At 36.7% G+C, this 24,306-nt stretch overlaps 1 protein-coding gene across 6 annotated transcripts in view; it reads right to left on the bottom strand.

Moving 5' to 3' along the window:
- NT5C2 (5'-nucleotidase, cytosolic II) overlaps positions 1–24,306 on the bottom strand; it is a 95,575-nt gene that overhangs the window by 31,534 nt on the left and 39,735 nt on the right. For 5 of the 6 annotated variants that reach the window (XM_018041159.1, XM_018041161.1, XM_018041160.1 and 2 more), the window contains one exon: positions 14,633–14,706. In XM_018041159.1, coding sequence (XP_017896648.1) covers positions 14,633–14,706 — 74 coding nt within the window. Of the gene's footprint in view, positions 1–14,632; positions 14,707–18,598; positions 18,738–24,306 lie in introns of those variants that run through there. The other variant, XM_018041163.1, reaches the window with a different exon arrangement.

The raw sequence follows: 24,306 nt of genomic DNA, 5'->3' as shown, positions 1-24,306 counted from the left end.
ACCAGATCACCTGACCTGCCTCTTGAGAAACCTATATGCAGGTCAGGAAGCAGCAGTTGGAATTGGACACGGAACAACAGACTGGTTCCAAATAGGAAAAGGAGTACGTCAAGGCTGTATATTGTCCCCCTGCTTATTTAATTTCTATGCAGAGTACATCATGAGAAACGCTGGGCTGAAGGAAGCACAAGTGGGAATCAAGACTGCCGGGAGAAATATCAATAACCTCAGATATGCAGATGACACCACTCTTATGGCAGAAAGTGAAGAAGAACTAAAGAGCCTCTTAATGAAAGTGAAAGAGGAGAGTGAAAAAGTTGGCTTAAAGTTCAACATTCAGAAAACGAAGATCATGGCATCTGGTCCCGTCACTTCATGGGAAATAGATGAGGAAACAGTGTCAGATTTTATTTTGGGGGGCTCCAAAATCACTGCAGATGGTGACTGCAGCCATGAAAGTAAAAGATGCTTACTCCTTGGAAGAAAAGTTATGACCAACCTAGACAGCATATTCAAAAGCAGAGACATTACTTTGTCAACAAAGGTCCATCTAGTCAAGGCTATGGTCTTTCCAGTAGTCATGTATGGATGTGAGAGTTGGACTATAAAGAAAGCTGACCGCCGAAGAATTGATGCTTTTGAACTGTGGTGTTGGAGAAAGCTCTTGAGAGTCCTTTGGACTGCAAGGAGCTCCAACCAGTCCATCCTAAACGAGATTAGTCCTGGGTGTTCACTGGTAGGAGTGATTTTGAAGCTGAAACTCCAATACTTTGGCTACCTGATGCAAAGGGCTGACTCATTGGAAAAGACTGATGCTGAGAGGGATTGGGGGCAGGAGGAGAAGGGGACGACAGAGAATGAGATGGCTGGATGTCACCACCGACTCAATGGACATGGGTTTGGGTGGACTCCGGGAGTTGGTGATGGACAGGGAGGCCTGGCATGCTGCGGTTCATGGGGTCGCAAAGAGTCAGACACGACTGAGCGACTGAACTGAACTGAACTGAAGAGATGAATAATGATAACAAAATAGAACAATTATACCAATATACTGTAATAAAAGTTACATGATCCTTCTTTCTCAAAATATGTACAAATTTAATGCCTTTTCCATCTTAACTAAGCACTCATCACACAAACAGTAGCCAAAGTTTTCATGATTTTCTAGTTCCTTTTACACAATTTCATGAACAGAATATTCATTCTTACTATGGACCTTAGTAACCTTAGCATATGATTTTTTTTTCCTTATTGAGAATTTTTTCATTTAAAGGCTTCTCTTCAGCATATACACACTGCCAGCATCATTACTCTTGCTCTTTGGGGCCACTAATAAAAAATAAAGGTCACTTGAACACAAGCACTGTGATATCATGACAGCTGATTTAATAACTGAGAGGGCTACTAAATGACTAACAGGGAGGACACCCTGGAAAGAGGGATGATTCATATTCTGGGTGGGAAGAAACAGGAAGGTATAAGAGTCCATAAAGCTACTCAGAATAATGTGTAATTTAAAACTTATGAATTGTTTATTTCTACAATTTTCCATTTAAATATTTTCAGACCACAGTTGACTATGGGTAAATGAAGCCATCAAAAGTGAAACTGTTGATAAAGGAGCGACTACTATATCTGTAGTTTAAGGATGAGGACTACATTTAGACGCCAGAGCAAGATGGATTTTGCTTTATGGAGAATTCCCATTTTGGGGGAAAAAAGAAGGGTTATCTTCTATGCTTATGAACTTTTTTCAATTATTAGGTTCTTATCAAGAGGTGAGTAAATAATTTCTGTACCTCTGATAGCTGGGAGCAGCAAGAGAAATGGAAACTGACTTGGTTGTAAATTTTAGCTAGGAGGTGCAGTGGTAAAGAATCCACCTGCCAATGCAAGGGGTTGGTAAGACCCCTTTGAATAGAAAATGGCAACCCCCTCCAGTATTCTTGCCTGGAAAATTCCATGGACAGAGGAGCTTAGTGGGCTACCATCCATCGGGTCATAAAGAGTCAGACACAACTGAGCAACTGAGTGTATACACGTGTGGGTCTTAAGTCAATGTACAAGCTACATACAAGTCATTTTACCTGTTGACTCTGGGGCCTTATTTGTAAAATGGAGCTTTGCTATTGCTGTTTAGTCACTAAGTCAAGTCCAGTTTTTTACCGACCCCCTGGACTGTAGCCACCAGGCTCCTCTGTCCATGGAATTTTCCAGGCAAGAATACTGGGGTGGATTACCATTTCCTTCTCCAGGGTATCTTCCAGACTAAGGGACTGAACCTGCAGCTCCTTCACTAGTAGGCAGATTCTTTACCTAGTGATTCCTATCTCAGAGGGTTGATGTGAGAATTAAAAGCTACACTGTACGTAAAGTACATTTCATAGCTCCTAATGAAAGTGAAAGTATTAGTGGGTGAGTCATGTTCGACTCTTTGCAACCCTATGGACTGTAGCCCACCAGGCTCCTCTGTCCATGGGATTCTCCAGGCAAGAATATTGTAGTGGGTTGCCACGCCCTCCTGCAGTGGATCTTCCTGACCCAGGGATCAAACCTGGGTTCCTGCACTGCAGGCAGATTCTTTACCATCTGAGACATCAGGGAAGCCCAAGGGTGACTTTTATTTGTGAAGGGCATTAAGTAAATATTAGTGAGCCTTCCCCCACACCCCACTCCTACCCAAAAATGTTGTGCTACTCTCCCTTGGGATAAATTTCTGAAAACAATTCTACATATATAATTTTGATGTTAATTCTATGGAACTTACTGTATGTTTAAGTTTTTCATGCAACCCAAAAGTCAACTAGTTCTTTCCACTTAAAAGAGTCTTACTATTTCAAAAAAGCAAATAACTCCCCTTGTACTTATCAGAAGCATATCAGTGATACCTCTGTCCTAAAGTAAAAATTTTAAGTAAGAACCTTTTCCCCGAAATCTATTTCTTCAGTATGATCCTGCTAAGAAATAACCCTTCACTGAAAACACTGCTTAATTTCTATGGAAACATAATCTGATGCCAAATACTTTGTCATTAAGAATCTACTCAGAAAAGAACTTTAACTTTCTATTTTTTGTGATCATTGGCATTACTTAAGAAGAAAATTCAAAACAGTGATTAAATATTCCACTGTCAACATTTCAGCATTCCAGGTTTCCCCACAATTTAGAGGAATATAAATGAGTTTAATTAATATTGATACTTTTCTCCTTAGAGTTTCCCTTATGCTCCAGTTCAGCATATTAACATTTTGGTATCACCAGTCAGAGCAAGAAAAGTACTTTCCCTGCATTTATCATTTTACATATATTCATTATTCCATTCAAACCTTATACCAATAGTTCATCCCTATAACCCTGCCCTGTTTTTGAAGTAAATGAAGAGGTTAAGCAACATGCTAGTAGCCAAGAGCTAGTACAAGGCAGAGATGGGACCCAGATCCAGGTCTCCCATTCCTCTTTCTCTCCAACCACAGAGCCTCTAAGGTAAAGATGAAAAATGAGACTGCGTCTAAACTCAGCGTATATGGAACTTACACTTCAAAACAGAAAAAGAGCTATCCTGGCTTGTGTGGTTTTTTTTTTAATCACTTTTTTATACCAAGATTCCACTGGTTTTTCTAGCGGTCATGTGTGGATCTGAGAGTTGGACTGTGAAGAAGTCTGAGCGCCAAAGAATTGATGCTTTTGAACTGCGGTGTTGGAGAAGACTCTTGAGAGTCCCTTGGACTGCAAGGAAATAAGTGTTCATTGGAAGGACTGATGCTAAAGCTGAAACTCCAGTACTCTGGCCACCTCATGCAAAGAGTTGACTCATTGGAAAAGACCCTGATGCTGGGAGGGGTTGAGGGCAGGAGGAGAAGGGGACGACAGAGGATGAGATGGCTGGATAGCATCACTGACTTGATGGACGTGAGTCTGAGTGAACTCTGGGCGTTGGTGATGAACAGGGAGGCCTGGCGTGCTGCAATTCACGGGGTCACAAAGAGCTGGACACGACTAAGGGACTGACCTGAACTGGACTGACACTTAACAGCTAGTGACTAGCATTTTGCTTGTTAAAGAAACCACGTTTTGGAGATTAGCAGTCTGTCAGAAAGTGATGATCTATTACCATGAGGAGGTGATCTTAAGCACATTATATGACTCAGTTAATCATAAAAGATCTTCTTGTTTGAAACCTCAGCAATAAATTTCTAGGTATAATATCATAAAACTAAGTAACAAAATACTAACAGTAATGGGAACCCCAGGTCTGTTTATGCCTATATGCCACTTGAAAAATGAACAAGAACTAAACCTCAAAAGCTCAAGTCCTCCTTTTGTTTTCTATTTTCACTCTTCTGTCTACTGTTAGTAACAACAAATTCTGCAACGTAACATTTTTAGGAGTCCTGTATGCAAACAAAATCAAAGAAACAACATTAACAAATAGTACAGATTGGTCCCTTCATTCTATGGAGCGGGAGTAATGTGGTTAAAAACAACTTTCTTGCTCTCTCACAGGTTCAAAAACCTAATCTTAGGTCAACTATCAAGACCTTTTTGGGCTTGGTTTGTCCTGGAGAATGCACTTATAAGTCTGATCCATCTGTCTGTCTCACTGAGGCACAAAAAGGCTAAACATTACTCTCAGATAAAGACCAAAAACACAAATTCCAAGGTCTAGAAAGGACCTACACTAGACAACTTAATAAAACAGGAAACCAGAACATAGTTCATCACTTGTTGGTAACGAAGCTAATATACAAGACTAAGTATGATGCTTGCTCCTTGGAAGAAAAGATATGACCAATCTGGATAGCATATTAAAAAGCAGAGAGACATTGCTTTGCCAACAAAGGTCCGTCTAGTCAAAGCGATGGTTTTTCCAGTAGTCGTGTATGGATGTGAGTTGGACCGTAAAGAAAGCTGAGCACCGAAGAATTGATGCTTTTGAACTGTGGTGTGGAGAAGACTCTTGAGAGTCCCTTGGACTGCAAGAAGATCAAACCAGTCAATCCTAAAGGAAATCAATGGCAAATATTCATTGGAAGGACTGATGCTGAAGCTGATGCTCCAACACTTTGGCCAACTGATGAGAAAAACTGACTCACTAGAAAAGACCCTGATGTTAGGAAAGATTGAAGGCAGGAAGAGAAGGGGACAACAGAGGATGAGATGGGTGGATGGCATCACCGACTCGATGGATCTGAGTTTGAGCAAGCTCCGGAAGTTGGTGATGGACAGGGAAGCCCAGCGTGCAGCATTCCATGGGGTTGCAGAGAGTCAGACATGACTAAGCAACTGAACTGAAGTATGACCTAGATTCTAAACACTGACTTTTGTATACATTTAATCTGTTATTTAGTAGACAAACTGGTTATACTGTAATTAATGCACATAATTCCATTAGAGAAATAAAGTGTTAACCTAGAGTACTGCAGAGATGAAGCTTTAAATAAATACCAATACTGGCATTAATTCTATAGGCAGGTTTCAGGATTAAAACTGATTCAGGTCCAAAAATTCTCTGTTTGCAAGTTTTAATTTTTATCTATACAAAAATGTTAATCTTACATAGAAATCCTGCAAATAAACTAATAAAAACAAAAAAAATGTATAGCTTGCTTTAATCACAAGGATAGCTGATGATAAAGGGATCTTCTCATAAAAAAAATAACTATGTGAGGTATGAGGCTGATACTGGGATGAGATGAAGACAGTGAAGCTCCCATCAGAATGGATTGTTACTGAACACTGTGATTCACTTCACTCAATGAATAAATGTACCAAACTCTAAGCAAAATCATTAAATTTTTGAAAATTAATATAAGGCCATCTGGCCACCTGATGAGAAGAACCAACTCATTGGAAAAGATCCTGATGCTGGGAAAGATGGAAGGCAAAAGGAGAAGGGGGCAGAAGAGGAGGAGATGGTTAGATAGTATCACTAACTCAACGGACATGAATTTGAGCAAACTCTGGGAGGTAGGGGAGGAGAAAGAAAGCCTGGTGTGCTGCAGTCCACAGGGTCACAGAGAGTCAGACACAACTTAGCAATACAACAAAAACAAAATCAATTTCTCTTTTAATAAACTAAAAGAACAAAAACCCCACAACTTAATTTCATTCTGTCAAAGGTTCGTATGGAACCTTTGACACCACTGATGGTAAACTGCAAGTCTGGAATAATTACATACACAGCTTAACATGCTTAGAGTCCATGTATGCATTCTTACCTCAGTTATCCTCTTTCTTATTTATTAGTGATATATCAAAGTTTTAAGTGATTATTTACCACTAATTTTATCAACCCTGACATCTGACATGAAGATGAGGATTATCAAAGCCAATCTTCTTACCGATCAGTATGGACTAAAAGTGACCCGAAGTTAACCTAATCCATGACACGTCTCCTGCCAAAGAAGGTCTCCTATGGTCATTTTCTAGACCCAAACAGAACTGTTTTCTTATGAAAATAGCTTAACTCCCCCAAATTAGATTCCATCCCAAACTCTTTCCATGGAAAGGTCATACATATTTCAAACATGTGTAAACACGGGAAGAGAAACTTTGAGAAAACCTATGTAGTTGTTTTCTCTGAAAAAATTTAGGCAAGATTTACAGTGTGATAAAGTAGGCCCTGAAACCATAATCACCTTCTCTTACTGAATGAACCATTCCAAAACAAGACTGCCACATGAGACGCAATGTCCTATCCAGACTCTTCAGAAACACCGATCCTCGCCTTACTATCAATCTCCCTACATTCTCAGAGAAGGCGATGGCACCCCACTCCAGTACTCTTGCCTGGAAAATCCCATGGACAGAGGAACCTGGTGGGCTGCAGTCCATGGGGTCTCGAAGAGTTGGACAAGACTGAGCGACTTCACTTTCACTTTTCACTTTCATGCATTGGAGAAGAAAATGGCAACCCACTCCAGTGTTCTTGCCTGGAGAATCCCAGGGACGGGGGAGCCTGGTGGGCTGCCGTCTATGGGGTCGCACAGAGTCAGACACGACTGAAGCGACTCAGCAGCAGCAGTACTGCATTCTAACTCTGAAAACCAGTAATCCATCTATGCTGTAAATGATAACCCTGTATCACTCAAAATATCACTTGCCAGAATAGCCAATTCATAGATTATGCTAGATAGCAATTTTATAGCATATCTAACCATTTCATTCCAGATAAAATGAATGTTTATTAGCTTGTTCCTTCTCCCAATTAAAAAAAAAAAAAGTAAATGGTTATTGAATGTCTCTTCTTTAGGAATAGTTACACAAAAAAGGTAGCCATTTACTGTAACAGCTACTATTTATTAAGCACTTAATATATACTGAGCTATTGATAATACTGGCTTCCCTGATAGCTCAGTTGGTAAAGAATCTGCCTGCAATGAAGGAGGCCAAAGTTTGATTCCAGGGTCAGGAAGATGCCCTGGAGGAGGGATAGGGTACCCACTCCAGTATTCTGGCCTGGAGAATGCCATGGACTATATAGTCCATGGGGTCGCAAAGAGACAGAAACAACTGAGCGACTTTCACTACTTCTAGTTATTGATAATACTAAAAAAAAAAAAAAAAAAAAGCTAAAACAACTAAGCCCTTAACCGCCAAACTCTAAAGTCAATACAAGGGGAAAAAATGAAACAAAGTGTATTGTGCCACATTTCATTCCACATAGAGAATTGGCATATTTCATTAAAGCCTGAAGCAAGAAAGTAGGTCAACAACATCAAAGATATTAATGGTGCTGAGAGAATACAGAAGCAAAACAATCAAACTTAAAAATTATAATCAGAAATTAAAGTTATTATTGCCTGCTGCCGCTGCTAAGTCGTTTCAGTCGTGTCCGACCCTGTGCGACCCCATAGACGGCAGCCCACCAGGCTCCCCTGTCCCTGGGATTATCCAGGCAAGAGTACTGGAGTGGGTTGCCATTTCCTTCTCCAATGCATGAAAGTGAAAAGTGAAAGTGAAGTTGCTCAGTCATATCTGACTCTTAGCAACCCCATGGACTGCAGCCTACCAGGCTCCTCTATCCATAGGATTTTCCAGGCAAGAGTACTGGAATAGGGTGCCATATTATTGCCTAGGTCCTAATAAAAAATATAAACCAAATGAAGAAAATGCCTGGAATATTTGCATAGTACTTTAATAATTTTCTAAGTACTGTTTTTATAGTTAACAATTATCACAAAAGCAGGTTACAACCTCAAAGTCATAATTAATTTAAAATCATCACTAAATTTAATTCTTCCTCATTCTCAAGCACTCATTGAAACCAAAAGGTGGTTCTTTTTTTCTTGGCAGAGGTTAAAGGGTGGGGGATTAATAACATAGATAAACCCCTAGCTAGACTGATGAAGGAAAAAAAAGGTACAAATTACCAGTATCAGGAATGAAAACAAGGACATTACTACAGATCCTACAGACATCAAAAGAATAATTTTAAAACATTATGAATTATTTGATGTCAATAAATTTGAAACTTAGATGAAAAGGTACAAATTATCAAAATTGATACAGGAAGAAATAGAAACTGACTAGCCCCATATTTTTGTTTAAAAGTTGAATGTATAATTTGAAGTGAAAGTCGCTCAGTTATGTCCAACAGACCACCATGGACTATACAGTCCATGGAATTCTCTGGGCCAGAATACTGAAGTGGGTAGCCTTTCCCTTCTCCAGGGGATCTTCCCAACCCAGGAATCAAACTCAGGTCTTTCACACTGCAGGCAGATTCTTTACCAGCTGAGCCACAAGGGAAGCCCAAGCATACTAGAGTGGGTAGCTTATTCCTTCTCCAGCAGATCTTCCCCATCTGGGAATCGAACCGGGGTCTCCTGCATTGCAGGCGGATTCTTTACCAACTGAGCTATCAGGGAAGCTCAATAATTTGAAACCTTCTCCCAGAAAGATAATTCCTGGCCTACATAGCTTCACTAGTTAATCTTATCGAATATTTAAGGAACATGTACATGACCAAGTATATGACCAAGGAGGATTTATTCCAGGAATGCAGAACTGGTTTAATATTCAGAAATCAGTCAGGGCAATTCACCCTTTTAATAGACTAAAAAAGAAAAAAAACACATAATCATCTCAACAGACAGAAAAACATCTAATGAAATTTAGCACCCATTCACATTAAAAAACAAAGCAAATCAGAACTCTCAAAAAATTAGGAATAAAAGGGAACTTCCTCAACCTGATAAAAATTATCTACATAAAACCAACACCTTATTTAACAGTGAAAAACTGAACATTCTCTCCCTAAGATCAAGAACACTTAGGAAGTTAATTCAACATGGTACAAAGGTTTTAGTCAGCACAATGAAGCCAAAAAAATTTTTTAATAAAATAAATTATAAAGATATATGGGCTTCCCTGGTGGCTCAGTTGGTAAAGAATCTGCCTGCAATACAGGAAACCTGGTTTTGATCCCTGGGTTGGGAAGATCCCATGGAGAAGAAAATGGCAACCCTCTCCAGTATTCTCGCTGGGAAATCCCATGCACAGAGGAAACTAGTGGACTACATACAGTCCACAGGGTCGCAAAAATCATACACAACTTAGCGACCAAACCACAATAAAGATATATAGATTGGAAAGGAAAAAATAAATCATTTGCAGATGATATGATCAGAGAAGTAGATAATTCTAAGGAATCTACAAAAGAGTTATTAGAACTTAAATTAAGCAGGTCACAGGACACAAAAACACACTGCATTCCCAAATGCTAATGACAAAAAAAATAGAAAGTGGAATGTAAAACACCATTTAAAACTACATTAAAATATGAAATATTTAACAGATAAATGTAACAAAATATGTATGAAAACTTTACACCCAAAATCACAAAAAAATGTTAAGGTACTAAAGAAGATTAGGTAAATCAAATGATGTATCATGTTCATGGACTGGAAGATTCTACATAGTTAAGATAGTTAAGATGTCAAATGGAATAAGGGATGAAGGCAATCATAATCAAAACCCCATCCAGGCTTTTTTGAAAAACTGACGAGTTTATTCTAAAATGTATACAGAAATATGAAGGACCTAAAATATCAAAATAATTTGAGAAAAGAATAAAGTTAAAGGACTTAACACTACCTTACTTTAAGACTAACTATAAACCTACAATAACCAGTCAAGATCATGTGACATTCACTGAGATGAATGGACTAGAATGTCAATAGATAGACTAACACATATTGGTCAATTCAGTCACAAGATATGTATCTGACAGAGGATCAGCATTCAGAATACATACAGAACTTCTATAATTGACAATAAAAAGATAAACAACCCAATTAAAACATAAGCATTTGAACAGGCACTTCATGAAACACATATACCCAATAAGTACATGAAGATTTTCAACATCACTAGTTATCAGAGAAATACAAAATAAAGTCACAGTGAAATAACACTACATATTCACTAGAATGGCTAAAATTCAAAGGACTGACAACATCAAGTGCAGACAGGAGTGAAGCAAATAGAATTTGCATGTTTTCTGGGTACAAATTTAAAATAGTATCACTACTTTGAAAAACCATTTGTCAGTTTCCCACAAGGTAAACATTATCTGGCAATTACACTCCTAAATGTTTTCCTAGAAAAAAATAAAAATATACATCCACAAAAAGACTCCTACATGTATGTTAACAGTTTTACTCACAATAGCCCCAAACTGGAAACAATCCAAATGCCCATCAATAGATAAATGGACACACAAATTGCAGCATAAAAACAAAGGACTGCTACCTGGTCTCCCGACCCAAAAAAGTAAAGCTTAAAGAGAAAAGAGAATTTCATAATTTTTACTGGTTAGCATCACTAGTAATAAGACCTATTATGGGCCCCTGGTATCATGCTCTAAGAAAGGCACATACTGCTGTGGTATTCTTCCCAAATATGCACAATACTTCAATCTATTCATGGAAAAAAATAAATCAAATCCAAATTGTGAAACATTCTGCAAAAACATCTAACCAGGACTTTTCAAGAGTATCAAAGCAATGAAAGATATGAAAGACTCAGGAAGCATCACAGAAGAGACAAAGGAAATACGACAACTAAATCCAACGTGAAATTCTGGTTTGGATCTTGAATCAGAATAAAAGGATTTTAGTTTATAAACTGAATAAAGTCTGTCGTTCAATTAACAGCATTGTACTAATGTTAATTTCTTAGTTTTTATAATTGTCCTACAGTCAACCATGGGTCAAGTAAGACATGACCATAGGAGAGAATAAAGGCAAACTATTACTTTTGCAACTTTTCCATAAATCTAAAAATATTTCAAAATAAAAAGTTTAAAAAGTTAGGACTAAAAAAAAAGAATGAACTACCTACTGACAGACACAACATGAATGAATCACAAAAACATTATGCTAAGCAAAAGAAGTCAGAAACAGAGTACATCAGTGTATGACTCCATTTACATGAAATTCTGGAAAGGTAAAATTAATCTGTAGTGACAAAAAGCCATGGGGCAAAGAGAGGAGAAGGAGGAGAAGTAACTTCACAAAGGCAGTGAGGGAACTTTCTGTAGTGATAGAAAAACTCTCTATCTTAATTGCAGTGATGATGGTTGCTGGTTACATAGGCATATACATTTTGTCAAAGTCAATCTATATAATTAAAATGCATGTATTTCATTGTATGTAACTTATTCTTCAATAAGGTTTATTAAAAATTTTAAAATAAGCCCATGCTTAAAAGTATTTAACTTGAATAATTAGTGTATATTTTATATTAGGTAAACATAAAATACCATGATTGATTCTTAAACTGATATATTAAAACTTATGCACCCAAATTTTTCATTCAATAAATATTCACTGAGCAACTACTATACTCCAGATTTTAGGCCACACATAGGACATAAATGTGAAAAAGAAACTCCTTACCCTTGAGGAACTAGCAGGCCAAAGAGGAGACAAGCAAGTGAACAAAAACTGCAAGTGAATTACAAACTGCTCTGGGGAGTGATATACCAAGGTGTCAGGATTGCACAGAGAAGACAATGTCTCAGAAGAGGCTTCAGAGAGAATACAAGCCCTTTCCAAGAATTCATCCTGTGAGGTTACTCCACTTATTTCAGGGATATTTATCCCAAATACTCAAAGCTTTCAAAAAAACACGACTTTTAGTCTTGTCACTGTACTTTATGGCACATTTTTCTCGTGAAAAGTCCTTAGTACTTCAAGGGTGTGGTTTGTTTGTTTAAAAACCAAAAGTTATTCAGACAAATTTTATGAATATTTATTATGGCAAACAGGTGGCAGTATAAAATCAGTAAAATTGTTTTCCTACATGCTTTATGAAGTGAAGGCAATACCACAAGGATAGTCACAATGGTTTTCATCCAAAATAGAACTACTGGAATAATATATAGTCTCTCAAGGGGGCTACTTAAAGAGCTGTGTCTTTTTGGGTGCTCAAGTCTTGGCTGGTTTGTCTGCAGAGGAGGGGGAAGTGCGTATCACTTTCAAATTACACCTTGCTATAAACTGTCATTATTCAAAATACAATGTAAACTTACATTCACATATATTATATACATATATATACATGCATGCTTAAGTCTGAATCTTAGTTCAGCTATATCACAACTGAATGTCTTTAGATAAAGCCCTCAAAATCTTAAGTGTCCTCTGTAAAATGAAGACAATAATAGTAGAATCTGCCTCATAGGATTCTGTATTAAATAAGTGATGTGAATGAGATAATCTGCATATTAAATGAAAGAACCTATGTAAAACACTTAGAACAAGGCTTGGCATATAATAAGTACTTAATAAATGATAATAATCACTATTACACTAATATATAGCAAAGTATAGTGTCTAAACTAAGAATAAATATTAAAACATAAAGTAAGATTACAAAAGAAAAGCATATAAAAAGAAGAAACCATTAGGTAGCTTTAAAGTTTAGAAACCAAGATTCAGTGACTTTTTTGTTAAACAAGAGAATTCCTTTTTAAAGTATTCTATAGAATATACAGTTATCTCAATGCTCAGTAACAAAATCCACCAGGCACATTACAAGTTTCCAACGAATACTTATTGAACTACTTCAATACAGTAAGATGATCTTAGTAACCAAGAAAAAAAAGTTTGCCACTTTCCAGCCCCATTAACTTCAATCTCTGCTTTAGTTAATACCCCTTTCAGCTGCCAAATGATCTTCTTTTCCCTGGACAGCAGAATTCTAGAAAGGAGAAACTGCAGGATTTTCTTCCAATTTGGACAACAAGATCTACACTGAGAAAGCATAGTGTTTCTAACTGCTTTCTTATAAGAATATCTGAAAGCGCCTGTGTCCAACTGGGAAAATATAAAAGAATCTACTGCAAAAACAGCTTAAAGGTTAAAGAAAACTAAATAAATAACAAAGACTATAGAGAGAAGAAAGAAAAATTAAAATCAAGTCAGTGTATATTTTCAACACATAACTTGTTTGGTAAAATAGACCCACATCCATGTAACAAGTACCTATAAACTACATGTGCTCATTTTGTACATTTTTAATATTAACTTATAGTTTCCTAAATTGAACATCAAATTGAGATTTATCTAATTTGAGATGGAAGTCAATTTTCTAACACTGTTATATAAAGTTTCTGAAGATAAGCGAATTAATACATTTTAATGTTTTGTGTACTTAAAGACAATAGCTTTAGAGAAAATTTCTGAAAGACTCTGAGTTGTACACATGTGCAGGTACCAACATATAAACATGTGTGCTCAACTCAGTTCTTCACCCCCTTTTTTTTAGTTTATTTTTTTTATTTGAAGTAAAATTGATTTGCTATGTTGGTATTAGCTTCAGGTGTACAGCAAAGTGATTCAGTTATATATATATATATATTCTTTTTCAGATTCTTTTCCCTTATAGATTATAAGATATTGAATATATAGTTCCCTGTGCTGTAGAGTTATCTCAATGCTCAGTAACAAAATGAGATTTTTGATTTTGAACCTTGTTGTTCATCCCTACTACCTCTTAAATTAAATGACATTTTTGCCAGACTGCAAATACTTTAATAAAAACTTCATAAGTTCTCAAAATATGTTGCAACTATTGGCTAATACATTAAGTATTTCAAATATATCTCAGAGATAGAAAAGCAAAAACAACAATGCTGGTGTCTAAGGTCTATTTGATAATGAAAAAAGTAATAGCTCTAGCTTTTAAAGTCTTTACATAGTATATGTGTAATAATTTCAAAAGAAAATCAACACATTTTCCATTTGTCTTAAGAATAACATTGAAATTTTTAACTGATAAAAGTTTACCTGTGGTAGACAGACACAAAATTCCATCCTTGAAGAACAGCTTAATAAAGTAAAAGCCAAAAGTGCACAAATATACATATTAATGCATACTTTCATCGTATCATTTCTTACCAGGGTCTCTAATTTAGCACTTGTTCTACCTGTACAATCTGAATCTCAAGGAAATCTGATCACATCTGATAAATTCAATTTCACAAATGTCAATGAAAGCAGCCTGGTAACAAGAGCTTCTGGTAGCTAAATATGTGACTACATCAACAAGTGTTTATTGAAAGGTCTAGTGTGTTGTTGTATCCTAAGTAGTAGTTCTTAAGCAATCAGAAAGTGCTACTCACCAGCGAGTGTATAATCCATGTCAAAACCAAAACACTTTATTTTTTCCATGGCTAAACTCCGGTTCACAAACACCCTAAAAAAAAACAGAGTAAAAAATGATAACACTGTAGCCAAAAAAAAATTAAGTTCAATGGAATTATCTGGCTATCTTTCTAGATGTCATTTAAATACCAATATTAAGATTCACAATATAAATTATTCAAGTTCTCCTTATACCATAGGTGACATCAGATACATTCAATAAGAAAACATATGAATTATCTTATTGTGTCTTTATTTTAACAATGCTATGTACTCAAGATTTCAAAGAATCAGTTCTCCTTTTCTAAGTCTGACCCCATAAAATGGCTTATTTCTGAGATTTTATAATTCATTCACTCATTTATAATATATTTAATGAACAGAGGTTCACTTAAAGCCCATCATATGCCATACACTAAAGACATAAATATAAACAGATTTATTCAACAAATACTTACCAAATGCATACTATATACCAGGCACTGTGATATGGCAGAGAATAAAACAGTCTCTGCCCTAATGGTACTTAGATTTTAACCGATTTCTATCCTTGAGGAATTCAGCAGTAGCAGGAGAGAGGCTTAAGCAACTAGTTAAAGTATTTCAATAAATGCTATAAAATAACATGCGGGAGAGAGCACAAGTTGTTTGAGCTGATCTTAAACAATCAGTAGAAGTTTTCCAGTAGGACAAAGCAAGAAAGGCACTCCACACAGAATGACAAAGTAAAGATAAGGTTTGCAGGGAACCAAAAATCATTTACTGGAGCTGGAGCTGCATTTTCTTTGGTTTTAATTTTCTGTTTCTGCAAATGGAAGTTTTTCAAAGAAGGGAAAGCAGCAATAAAGGTTATGAAGCTAAAAAAGGGTAGCAAGGGTCAGATTAATGAAGACTGTGTGCCACACTAGAGAGATGGGGCTTTATCCTGCAGGCAAGAACAAATTATCAGATTTTGATGAAATGCAATAAGCAGATTCAAACTTCAGAAAAATAACTATGAAAACACAAGGAAAACTAAACATAACAGTATGCAGGATCATCATCATGATGGTGCTTTGGGGTAAGTTTCAAGCATCTCTGAAAATAAGGGGACCCCCTCAATCTGATCCCAAAGTTTGGTGGCCAAAATTACTGAATGGTTTATCCTCTTATTACCAAACCTTTTCTTTGCCTTCATCTCATAAGTAACTATGAGAAATGAGAATGCTACAAATCACCCAGGAAACTTGGTAAAAATAAAGATACCTAGGCTAGGCTTCTCCACTGACAATATAGGTCAGTAGTCTCCAAAGAGGAGTGACTGCATCTAAGGATATGAAAGACTCCCCTGGAATACAGAACAAAGGGTTACAGCTTCTACTCAAAATTATCTTGTATTTTTTAAGTGTCTAATTTGTGTATATTTTCTACTATACACAAGTAATGATAGTAGTATATGTAATTTAAGCATGCATCCAGAAGGATGACTGTTTCATACTTTAACCAACGAAATACTCAAATTTGGAAATCATTAATCTAGATAACAACTTAAAAAAAAACTCTTCACCAACTCAAAAACTATTGTTTTAAACTTTAATAAAAGTTTTTCCTCTCATCTCAGAATGCATGCACCAATTTTATATGCAAATAATCAAATATTTGCTTACAATATTTTGGGGGACTTAATAGGTCCTTGAATTCAGAAATGTTATTCTCTAAAAAATATGAACTTGTTTCTCTCATAGTGTGCTATGCACACTAGGTAAGTTTTATAAAACTCTTAGTTCCTGAGAGAGATGTTATGTAAAACATTTATACTCTCTTTCCCTAAGAAAACCTGTTATTCTGGAAAATCAGCCCTTATTCTGATTGGGTTAATAATGGATGGGAGAGGAAGAGTAGTGAATAGCTGAAAGATACAGGGAACTAGAAGACAAATGACACCTACTCAAATCTTTTTAAAAATACCCCCAAACTCCAAATATATCACCATGACCCTTCTACCACTTCATCAAATTTCACTCTATTACTACCAACTGGAGCATCTACTTTATTATCACCTTTTTCAGTTACATAAATCCTTATGTAGGATTTATAAGGCACAAGAGAAGGTAAAGACACTGAGTAATGGATTTAACTCTGGAAACACTGAAGCTGAGACTTTTCAAACACACTCTCAATTCAGGCTAGGGGGCCAACTGGATCAAATCCTTGATCAAAGCCCAAACAGCTGACATGCCTAAAATATTCTGTGGGAATTCAGCAGGAACACACTGGGAAGATTTTTCTATCCAGGAGAGAGATATATGGGACCACATAATAAAAGGAACAGCTTTGATTCTGACATAAGAATGATGCAAGCTGGTTTTAGACACAGCTAGAATCATAAACAAAAAGACACTTTTCTGGTATCAGTCACTGCTAAAGGTAGAAAGAAATAGATCCAGCTAGATAATCCACCCACTTCTTTCTTGTCCAGAAGAGAGATTAACCTGTATTCCTTATCACATTTTTAAGGATACAGAGATCATACTATTATCCTTACTCATTGTCCATAGAAACTTTGGGAAAGATACATATCAGGAATAAAAAAATCTGTTGCTTCTGTAAAAATAATCATTGCTAAATATCCATTAAATCACACTCTTTCCTCTTTGACTAACTGGTCACTTTATTCAATCAACATGTTTGTCGAATGCCTATTACAAAGCAGGTACCATTTTATGACATACATCCTAGAAGCTGTCCTTTAGGGAGTAGCTAAAACTAGTAAGATTTTTCAGATGTCTAAAATTAGAAAAGATGCTTTTCTATGAAACCAAATATCCTTTATCTTTTCATTTTCATTTAAAGTAAGTACCCTCACCTACAGAAGCAACTCCTGAACTTAACAATCACTCCTGTCTCCCCTATAATTTATGAAACAAAAGAAAAACCTAACATATACTCTCACTGCTCCTTTTCTTTCCCTAATTTAAGCTGCAACATAGGAGACAGGGGCAATAGGGAATTAAATCTAATTTATGCATGAATACCTAAAGTGCATAAGCAAAGCTGTGATAACAAAAGGGAACAGCTGCATTATAGATAACTGCAGTAATATATATGCCATGATTTATAAAGATAATAAACATCCAAATGCTGAAAGTATGCACTGACTTCAGCTGAGAGGCAGCCTTGAGCCAGAAATACCACGTCTCCAGAATATAGCCTTAAAGCGAAACTGATCTCCTGGCGTCAAACTAATAAATATTTTTTACTATTATTATATAAAAGAAAGTGCTAGGTGCTCTATCAATTAAAAGGCTGATTCATCATCTCACCACACTTTTAAAACAAAAATATCATTATCTGCCTTGGGGAATCCAAAATTTTCTATTGGTCCCAGAACCTTGACTGTATCTTCATTAATGCCTGTTAACTTGTGTCATTTTTCTAAATTATTAACCAGTGGACCATACTCCACATCTCTATTTTCAAGAGCCTGCATTATATTTGTGAAACTTTCCAAAGCTTACTTTAAATAAAGCAAAAAGCTGCCACCCCAGAAAGCATGACTGAGCTAAGCATCCAACATTAAAATGTAATTATCAGCCAGAAACTCCTATGTACTAAGTCACTTGCAAGATATAGATTTGAGCATTAAAACAACAGACACAATCTTTAGCAGACAGACCCAGAAACACTATAAAACTGAGCAGAGACGTCAACACAAAGATAAATGTAACAGCTTTTACTATCATACGGCACTGCTGTAAGGCATAACACTTGAAGAAATGCTATCCAAATAAATACAGACATTAAACAAAAGAAATAAGACTATTAACATAATGTGCTTTAAGAACAGGAATCTAGTATTCTCACACTAAAGGAACATGAACATGCAATTTACTAAATTTGGAATTTTGTAAATAGCAAACTCTTAATGGTTTTGAGATTTAACTTGTAATTCAAAGCAGCATTACCTCATCTGTCACTGGTTGCCGTTCTGCAAAGTGTGAAACTATCTGAGTCAACTAGTTCTTGAAGTCACATAACAGAATTCTTCTTCAAATCCCTAGTATAATTTTTGTGTGTGTGACTGTAACCTTACTTCAAAAAGATCGTTTTAGTCGGAACCAGGCCCCTCCACAGTATGTCTCTTCTGAGACAGTGCTGGAGAAAACACCTCTGTGTCTAATTTAACTTGTCATTGGATATCACTGTTGCTCCACATGAATCCATTTGGAATAGAATTTCTCTGGCACTGGTGAACTTTATCCCTCGCTCCTCCTCCTGCCCAGGAGTCACAATTTCCTGGCCAAAGGCCCAACAACAGTTACTGCAACAACAAATGAGACTAAGGATACAAGCAAAAAATCTCAGGCATGTTTTGGTTATGGGTTTGTGTAATTATATACTCAAAGTTTGTTACAGTTACAAGTGCCTGTTGGAGAGTGCAAATTTAGATTATCAACCAAATTGATGTATGTGAGTGTCTGTTAATTAACAGAAAAATGCTATAAGGTGAATTTTTGTTGAAAACCTAATTTGTTATCTCTTTCCCCAAACTAGTCTCTATTTCCGCCAGGGCACTCTCATTTTCCCCTTAAGTCTAAAACCTAGTTATTAAAATCTTTTGATTCTTTCCTCTCCCTCAAATCCACAACATCTCACTTGCCTTCATTTAAATTTCCAAATGTCTCTTAATCTAGATCTTCCATTCCATTCAAACTGCTAACAACTTGTCCAGGTCCCTCATTAATTCTCCAGCAATCATCTCTCAATGGCTCTGCCTGCGCACTAATGCCAAATTAATTGCTTTGAAGTAGTGCTACTCAAAAGTGGGGTCCACAGCCCAATGCAGATTTGTGAAGTGCTGTTACTGATTTAAGAAACTGCAAGTATTTAGAAATTTTTATAACAATTTGACAGAAAAGTTTTGTTTGTTGAACATAATAACAAAAAATATATACTTTCATTTTATCTCTCTTCATTTTTCAAGTAATTCATTTTTATTCTAAGTATCAATTTCTAACAGAAGAGAAGTCTTTTAGAAGAAAATGGTTCTCCAACATAGATGAGAAGCACTGTCCTAAGGCCCAGCTCTAATCATGTTGCTCTCCCTCTTAATAACCTTTAGACATTCCTCACTACCTACTACCAAATACATTACAATTTTTAAAAAAATCTTCAAGGAGTTCAAAGCTTTCATTATCTTTCCAAAATCAGTTTTATCTCACGTTGCTCCACATCACACACCTTTAGCTCTAGTAATTAAAATGAACTACTTGTTATTTCCTTAAAGTTCTCTGAAGCTTTGTTTATACTGTGCTCCATACATGAAACGTCCTTCTTAGTTATCTCTACCTTATTTTTCAAGACACTTGAAATTTCTTTAAGAAACTCTTCTGGCCATGCCAGAGAACTATTGTAACAATGATGCCCCTGGGTCTCAGATTACTTTTTTTAATTAAAGATATTGTCATCCTGCTTATTTAACTTATATGCAGAATACATCATGAGAAACGCTGGGCTGGGAGAAGCACAAGCTGGAATCAAGATTGCCAGGAGAAATATCAATAACCTCAGATATGCAGATGACACCACCCTTATGGCAGAAAATGAAGAGGAACTAAAAAGTCTCTTGATGAAAGTGAAAGAGAGTGAAAAAGTTGGCTTAAAGCTCAACATTCAGAAAATGAAGATCATGGCATCTGGTCCCATCACTTCATGGGAAATAGATGGGGAAACAGTGGAAACGTGTCAGACTTTATTTTGGGGGGCTCCAAAATCACTGCAGATGGTGACTGCAGTCATGAAATTAAAAGACGCTTACTCCTTGGAGGAAAAGTTATGACCAACCTAGACAGCACATTCAAAAGCAGAGATATTACTTTGCCAACAAAGGTCCGTCTAGTCAAGGCTATGGTTTTTCCAGCAGTCATGTATGGATGTGAGAGTTGGACTGTGAAGAAAGCTGAGTGCTGAAGAATTGATGCTTTTGAACTGTGTTGTTGGAGAAGACTCTTGAGAGTCCCTTGGACTGCAAGGAGATCCAACCAGTCCATTCTGAAGGAGATCAGCCCTGGGATTTCTTTGGAAGGAATGATGTTAAAGCTCAAACTGCAGTACTTTGGCCACCTCATGCAAAGAGTCGACTCATTGGAAAAGACTCTGATGCTGGGACGGACTGGGGGCAGGAGGAGAAGGGGACGTCAGAGGATGAGATGTCTGGATGGCATCACCGACTCGACGGACGTGAGTTTGAATGAACTCCGGGCATTGGTGATGGACAGGGAGGCCTGGCGTGCTGCAACTCACGGGGTCACAAAGAGTCGGACATGACTGAGCGACTGAATTGAACTGAACTGAAAGACATTTCACCAACAACTAAAGTTCTATAATGTGATGCATGTGAGCAGTTCTGGCACTTCTATATTTTATCATATACATTAAGTGTTTAATTCCCTTATTCTTTACTGCATTATAACCTTGGAGACAAGGATTTATTGCCTTCCCAACAATGGCATAGGGCCTAGTAACGACTAGACACAATATTCATCTGAATTAAAATTTAAACTAAAAACTTAATAGCAATTAGTGACTGCCAGAGCTGTGGAGAAGAAGGAATGGGCAATTTGCTTTGGGGGATAATAAAAATATTCTGAAATTAGTACTGTTGGCTGCACACCTCTCGAGAGTATACTTAAAACCACTGAACTGTACTCTTTAAAGGGTGAACTGAATGGTATGTGAACTATATCTCAATAATGCTGTTATTTTAAAAACATAATGACAAGACCTTAGTCTGCCTTTACGCTCCCATTCTTCAGTAAAAGAATGCTGCTGCTGCAGCTAAGTTGCTTCAGTCGTGTCCGACTCTGTGCAACCCCATAGATGGCAGCCCACCAGGCTCCCCCGTCCCTGGGATTCTCCAGGCAAGAACACTGGAGTGGGTTGCCATTTCCTTCTCCAATGCATGAAAGTGAAAAGTGAAAGGGAAGTCGCTCAGTCGTGTCCAACTCTTAGCGACCCCATGGACTGCAGCCTACCAGGCTCTTCCGCCCATGGGATTTTCCAGGCAAGAGTGCTAGTGATCTTAAAAAAAATTCTAATTTATGAAAATGGATCCTTAAAAATTGAAAGTTTAAATACCTCGAATATACAGACACAAGAAATTGTGGACTAGGTTATAAAAGTAAAGTCACTGAAGCATCAGTTTTTTTCATAAATTTGCAGCCAACAGTTTCTTACTAATTTGTCTGAATATTCTCTCTGAGAAACATCCTCAGGAAGGATACATTATCAGATTATGCCATGAGAACAGCACCTTGTGCTTCAAAAGTCTGAATAAGCATGCTATCATTCCTAAAATAATACATGAATTATCATAATTTTTCTTATTCAAATACTCAATATAAAAAAGTCCCAGTGAGGAGAATGTGGAGGGAACAAAATTAAAGATGGTTAAAATTTAAGACGCATCAACTGTAGAACTCACCCATATTACATGCCACTAAAAAAGGACCAGGAGGGGTGCCCAAGAAAAGTCAGAGTCTTGTAAAGCTAGGATTATCAAAGCCCTCTATCCATAGTACAAGGAAAAAGGAGACCTAAATCTGCAATATAGAAGAAACACACAAGGACATTTGTGCATCCTGACCCTGACACCAAGTCCAAGAAATAGGAAAAAACTCCCCCTGAGAATCTGAACAATAAATCTGGTAGGTTTGTGGTTTAAATTTACCCTACTACCCACTCCATATTCTTGCCTGGAGAATCCCAGGAATGGGAGCCTGGTGGGCTGCCATCTATGGGGTCGCACAGAGTCGGACACGACTGAAGTGACTTAGCAGCAGCAGCAGCATGGTTAATGTTGCCCCTACGTGACTGACAGAAATGAAATTCTCTCTACAAGAACTCAACTTAATTCTAGGCGGTATATTGCTAGATGTAGCCCAAATTCAGAGATGTCTAAATGTGAAAAAAATGTATATCTTAAAAGTGATAAATGAAGACTAATCAGAGTAGCAATTATGCTTTCCCCAAAGATTTCAAAGCATTCTTTAAGGAGAAGCTCTTTAAAAGACATTAAAATTCCCTTCACTTTCAACCTCAAATGAAGAAACTGCAGTAATGAGGGCAGAATGGTGGGGAATAAGAAAGAGGACTAACAAACGAAGAATACATAAATTAAGGGAGAAACCGCGAACAGTGGCAGTACTTCGGAAAATTACTGTTCAAAAATCTCAGTCTAATTAAAAACCCGTTTTTTCCAATCTTTTTTTCCTACTTTCCCCTAAATTCTTTTTCTCCCCAATTTTTAAAAGTAAAAACCAATGTATAGAAGATAATTTATAAAAATACAACAAAATATTAAGGTTTAATTCTGTGTAATAAAAATTAGAGAAGAAAATATTTATCCATGTTATCATTAAGCCAAATTAACAAGTGTGCTGTTTGTGCCCATAATGGAAAACAGAAGTCAAAATCTAGAACTTAAAATAAAAGCAAATGACAAAACTGATTTTGGCTTCTCACCTAAAAGACAGCAGGCTCTAGTAATAAAAGGCATTCTGAACAGCTCCAGAAGATGAGGGATCGATCATTACAATGAAAGAAAAATGTATTTTTTTTTCCCCTTGCATTACACATCCTAGAGTACCTATATTTTCCAAATATATTCCTTTGACTATGCTAAACAATAATTTTATTTATAAGATTTTAAATAAGCAAGTTGAGTTTCTCAAGTCTCATTCCCCCTCCAACTTCATTTAGGTATAATTTACTTCAAGTGAAATTCACCCATTTTAAGTGTGAAGATCGGTGAGTTTTGGTAATTGTATACACCCATGTAACAACTACCACAATCAACCCAAAATATTCCTTCATGTCACAATACTCTCCCCAACCCATGGCCACAAAATACCACTGATCTATGCTGTCACTAGTTTTCATGTAGATGGAATCAAACACCATGTAGTCTATCTCTGATTATTTTTCTTAACACAATAGTTCTGAGACTCATTCATGTTATTACATGTATCAAAAATTAGTTCCTTTATTCCAGAGTAGTATTCCATTGCATGGATATACCACAATTTATTTACCTATTCAATTAGTGGATATTTTGAGTTGTTCCCAGTTTTGGCTATCGTAAATAATGATGCTATGAACACTCACACACAAATCTGTATGGACATAATGCTTTCATTTCTCTTGGAGCAAATACTCAGAAGTGGAAATATTAGTCCATTTAATAAGTGTATGTTTAACTTTAAAAGACATTGCCAAAATGTTTTTATTTTGCATTCTCATCAACAATGCATGAGAGTTCCATTTGCTCCACACTGTCAGTGTTCAGTCATTCTAGTGGGTCTGCAGTGATACATTACTGTGGTTTTAATTTGTATTTCCCTAATGGCGCTAGTGGTAAAGAAACTGCCTGACAATGCAGGAGACAAGAGATACAGATTCGATCCCTAGGTCAGGAAGATCCCCTGGAGGGTGCCAGAGCAACCCACTCCAGTATTCTTGCCTGGAGAAGCCCATGGATAGAGGAGCCTAGCAGGCCTCAGTCCATAGGGTGGCAAAGAGTCGGACACAACTGAAGCGACTCAGCACGCAATGACTAATGACGCAGAGCATCTTTTCACCTGTTTATTGGCCGTGTCTTTTTGTGTGAAGAATC

The sequence above is a fragment of the Capra hircus genome, chromosome 26, assembly GCF_001704415.2.
Source record: "Capra hircus breed San Clemente chromosome 26, ASM170441v1, whole genome shotgun sequence".
NCBI classification, from domain to species: Eukaryota; Metazoa; Chordata; class Mammalia; order Artiodactyla; family Bovidae; genus Capra; species Capra hircus.
The sequence above is the reverse complement of the archived record's forward strand: the minus strand, read 5'-3'. Positions and strand labels throughout refer to the sequence as shown.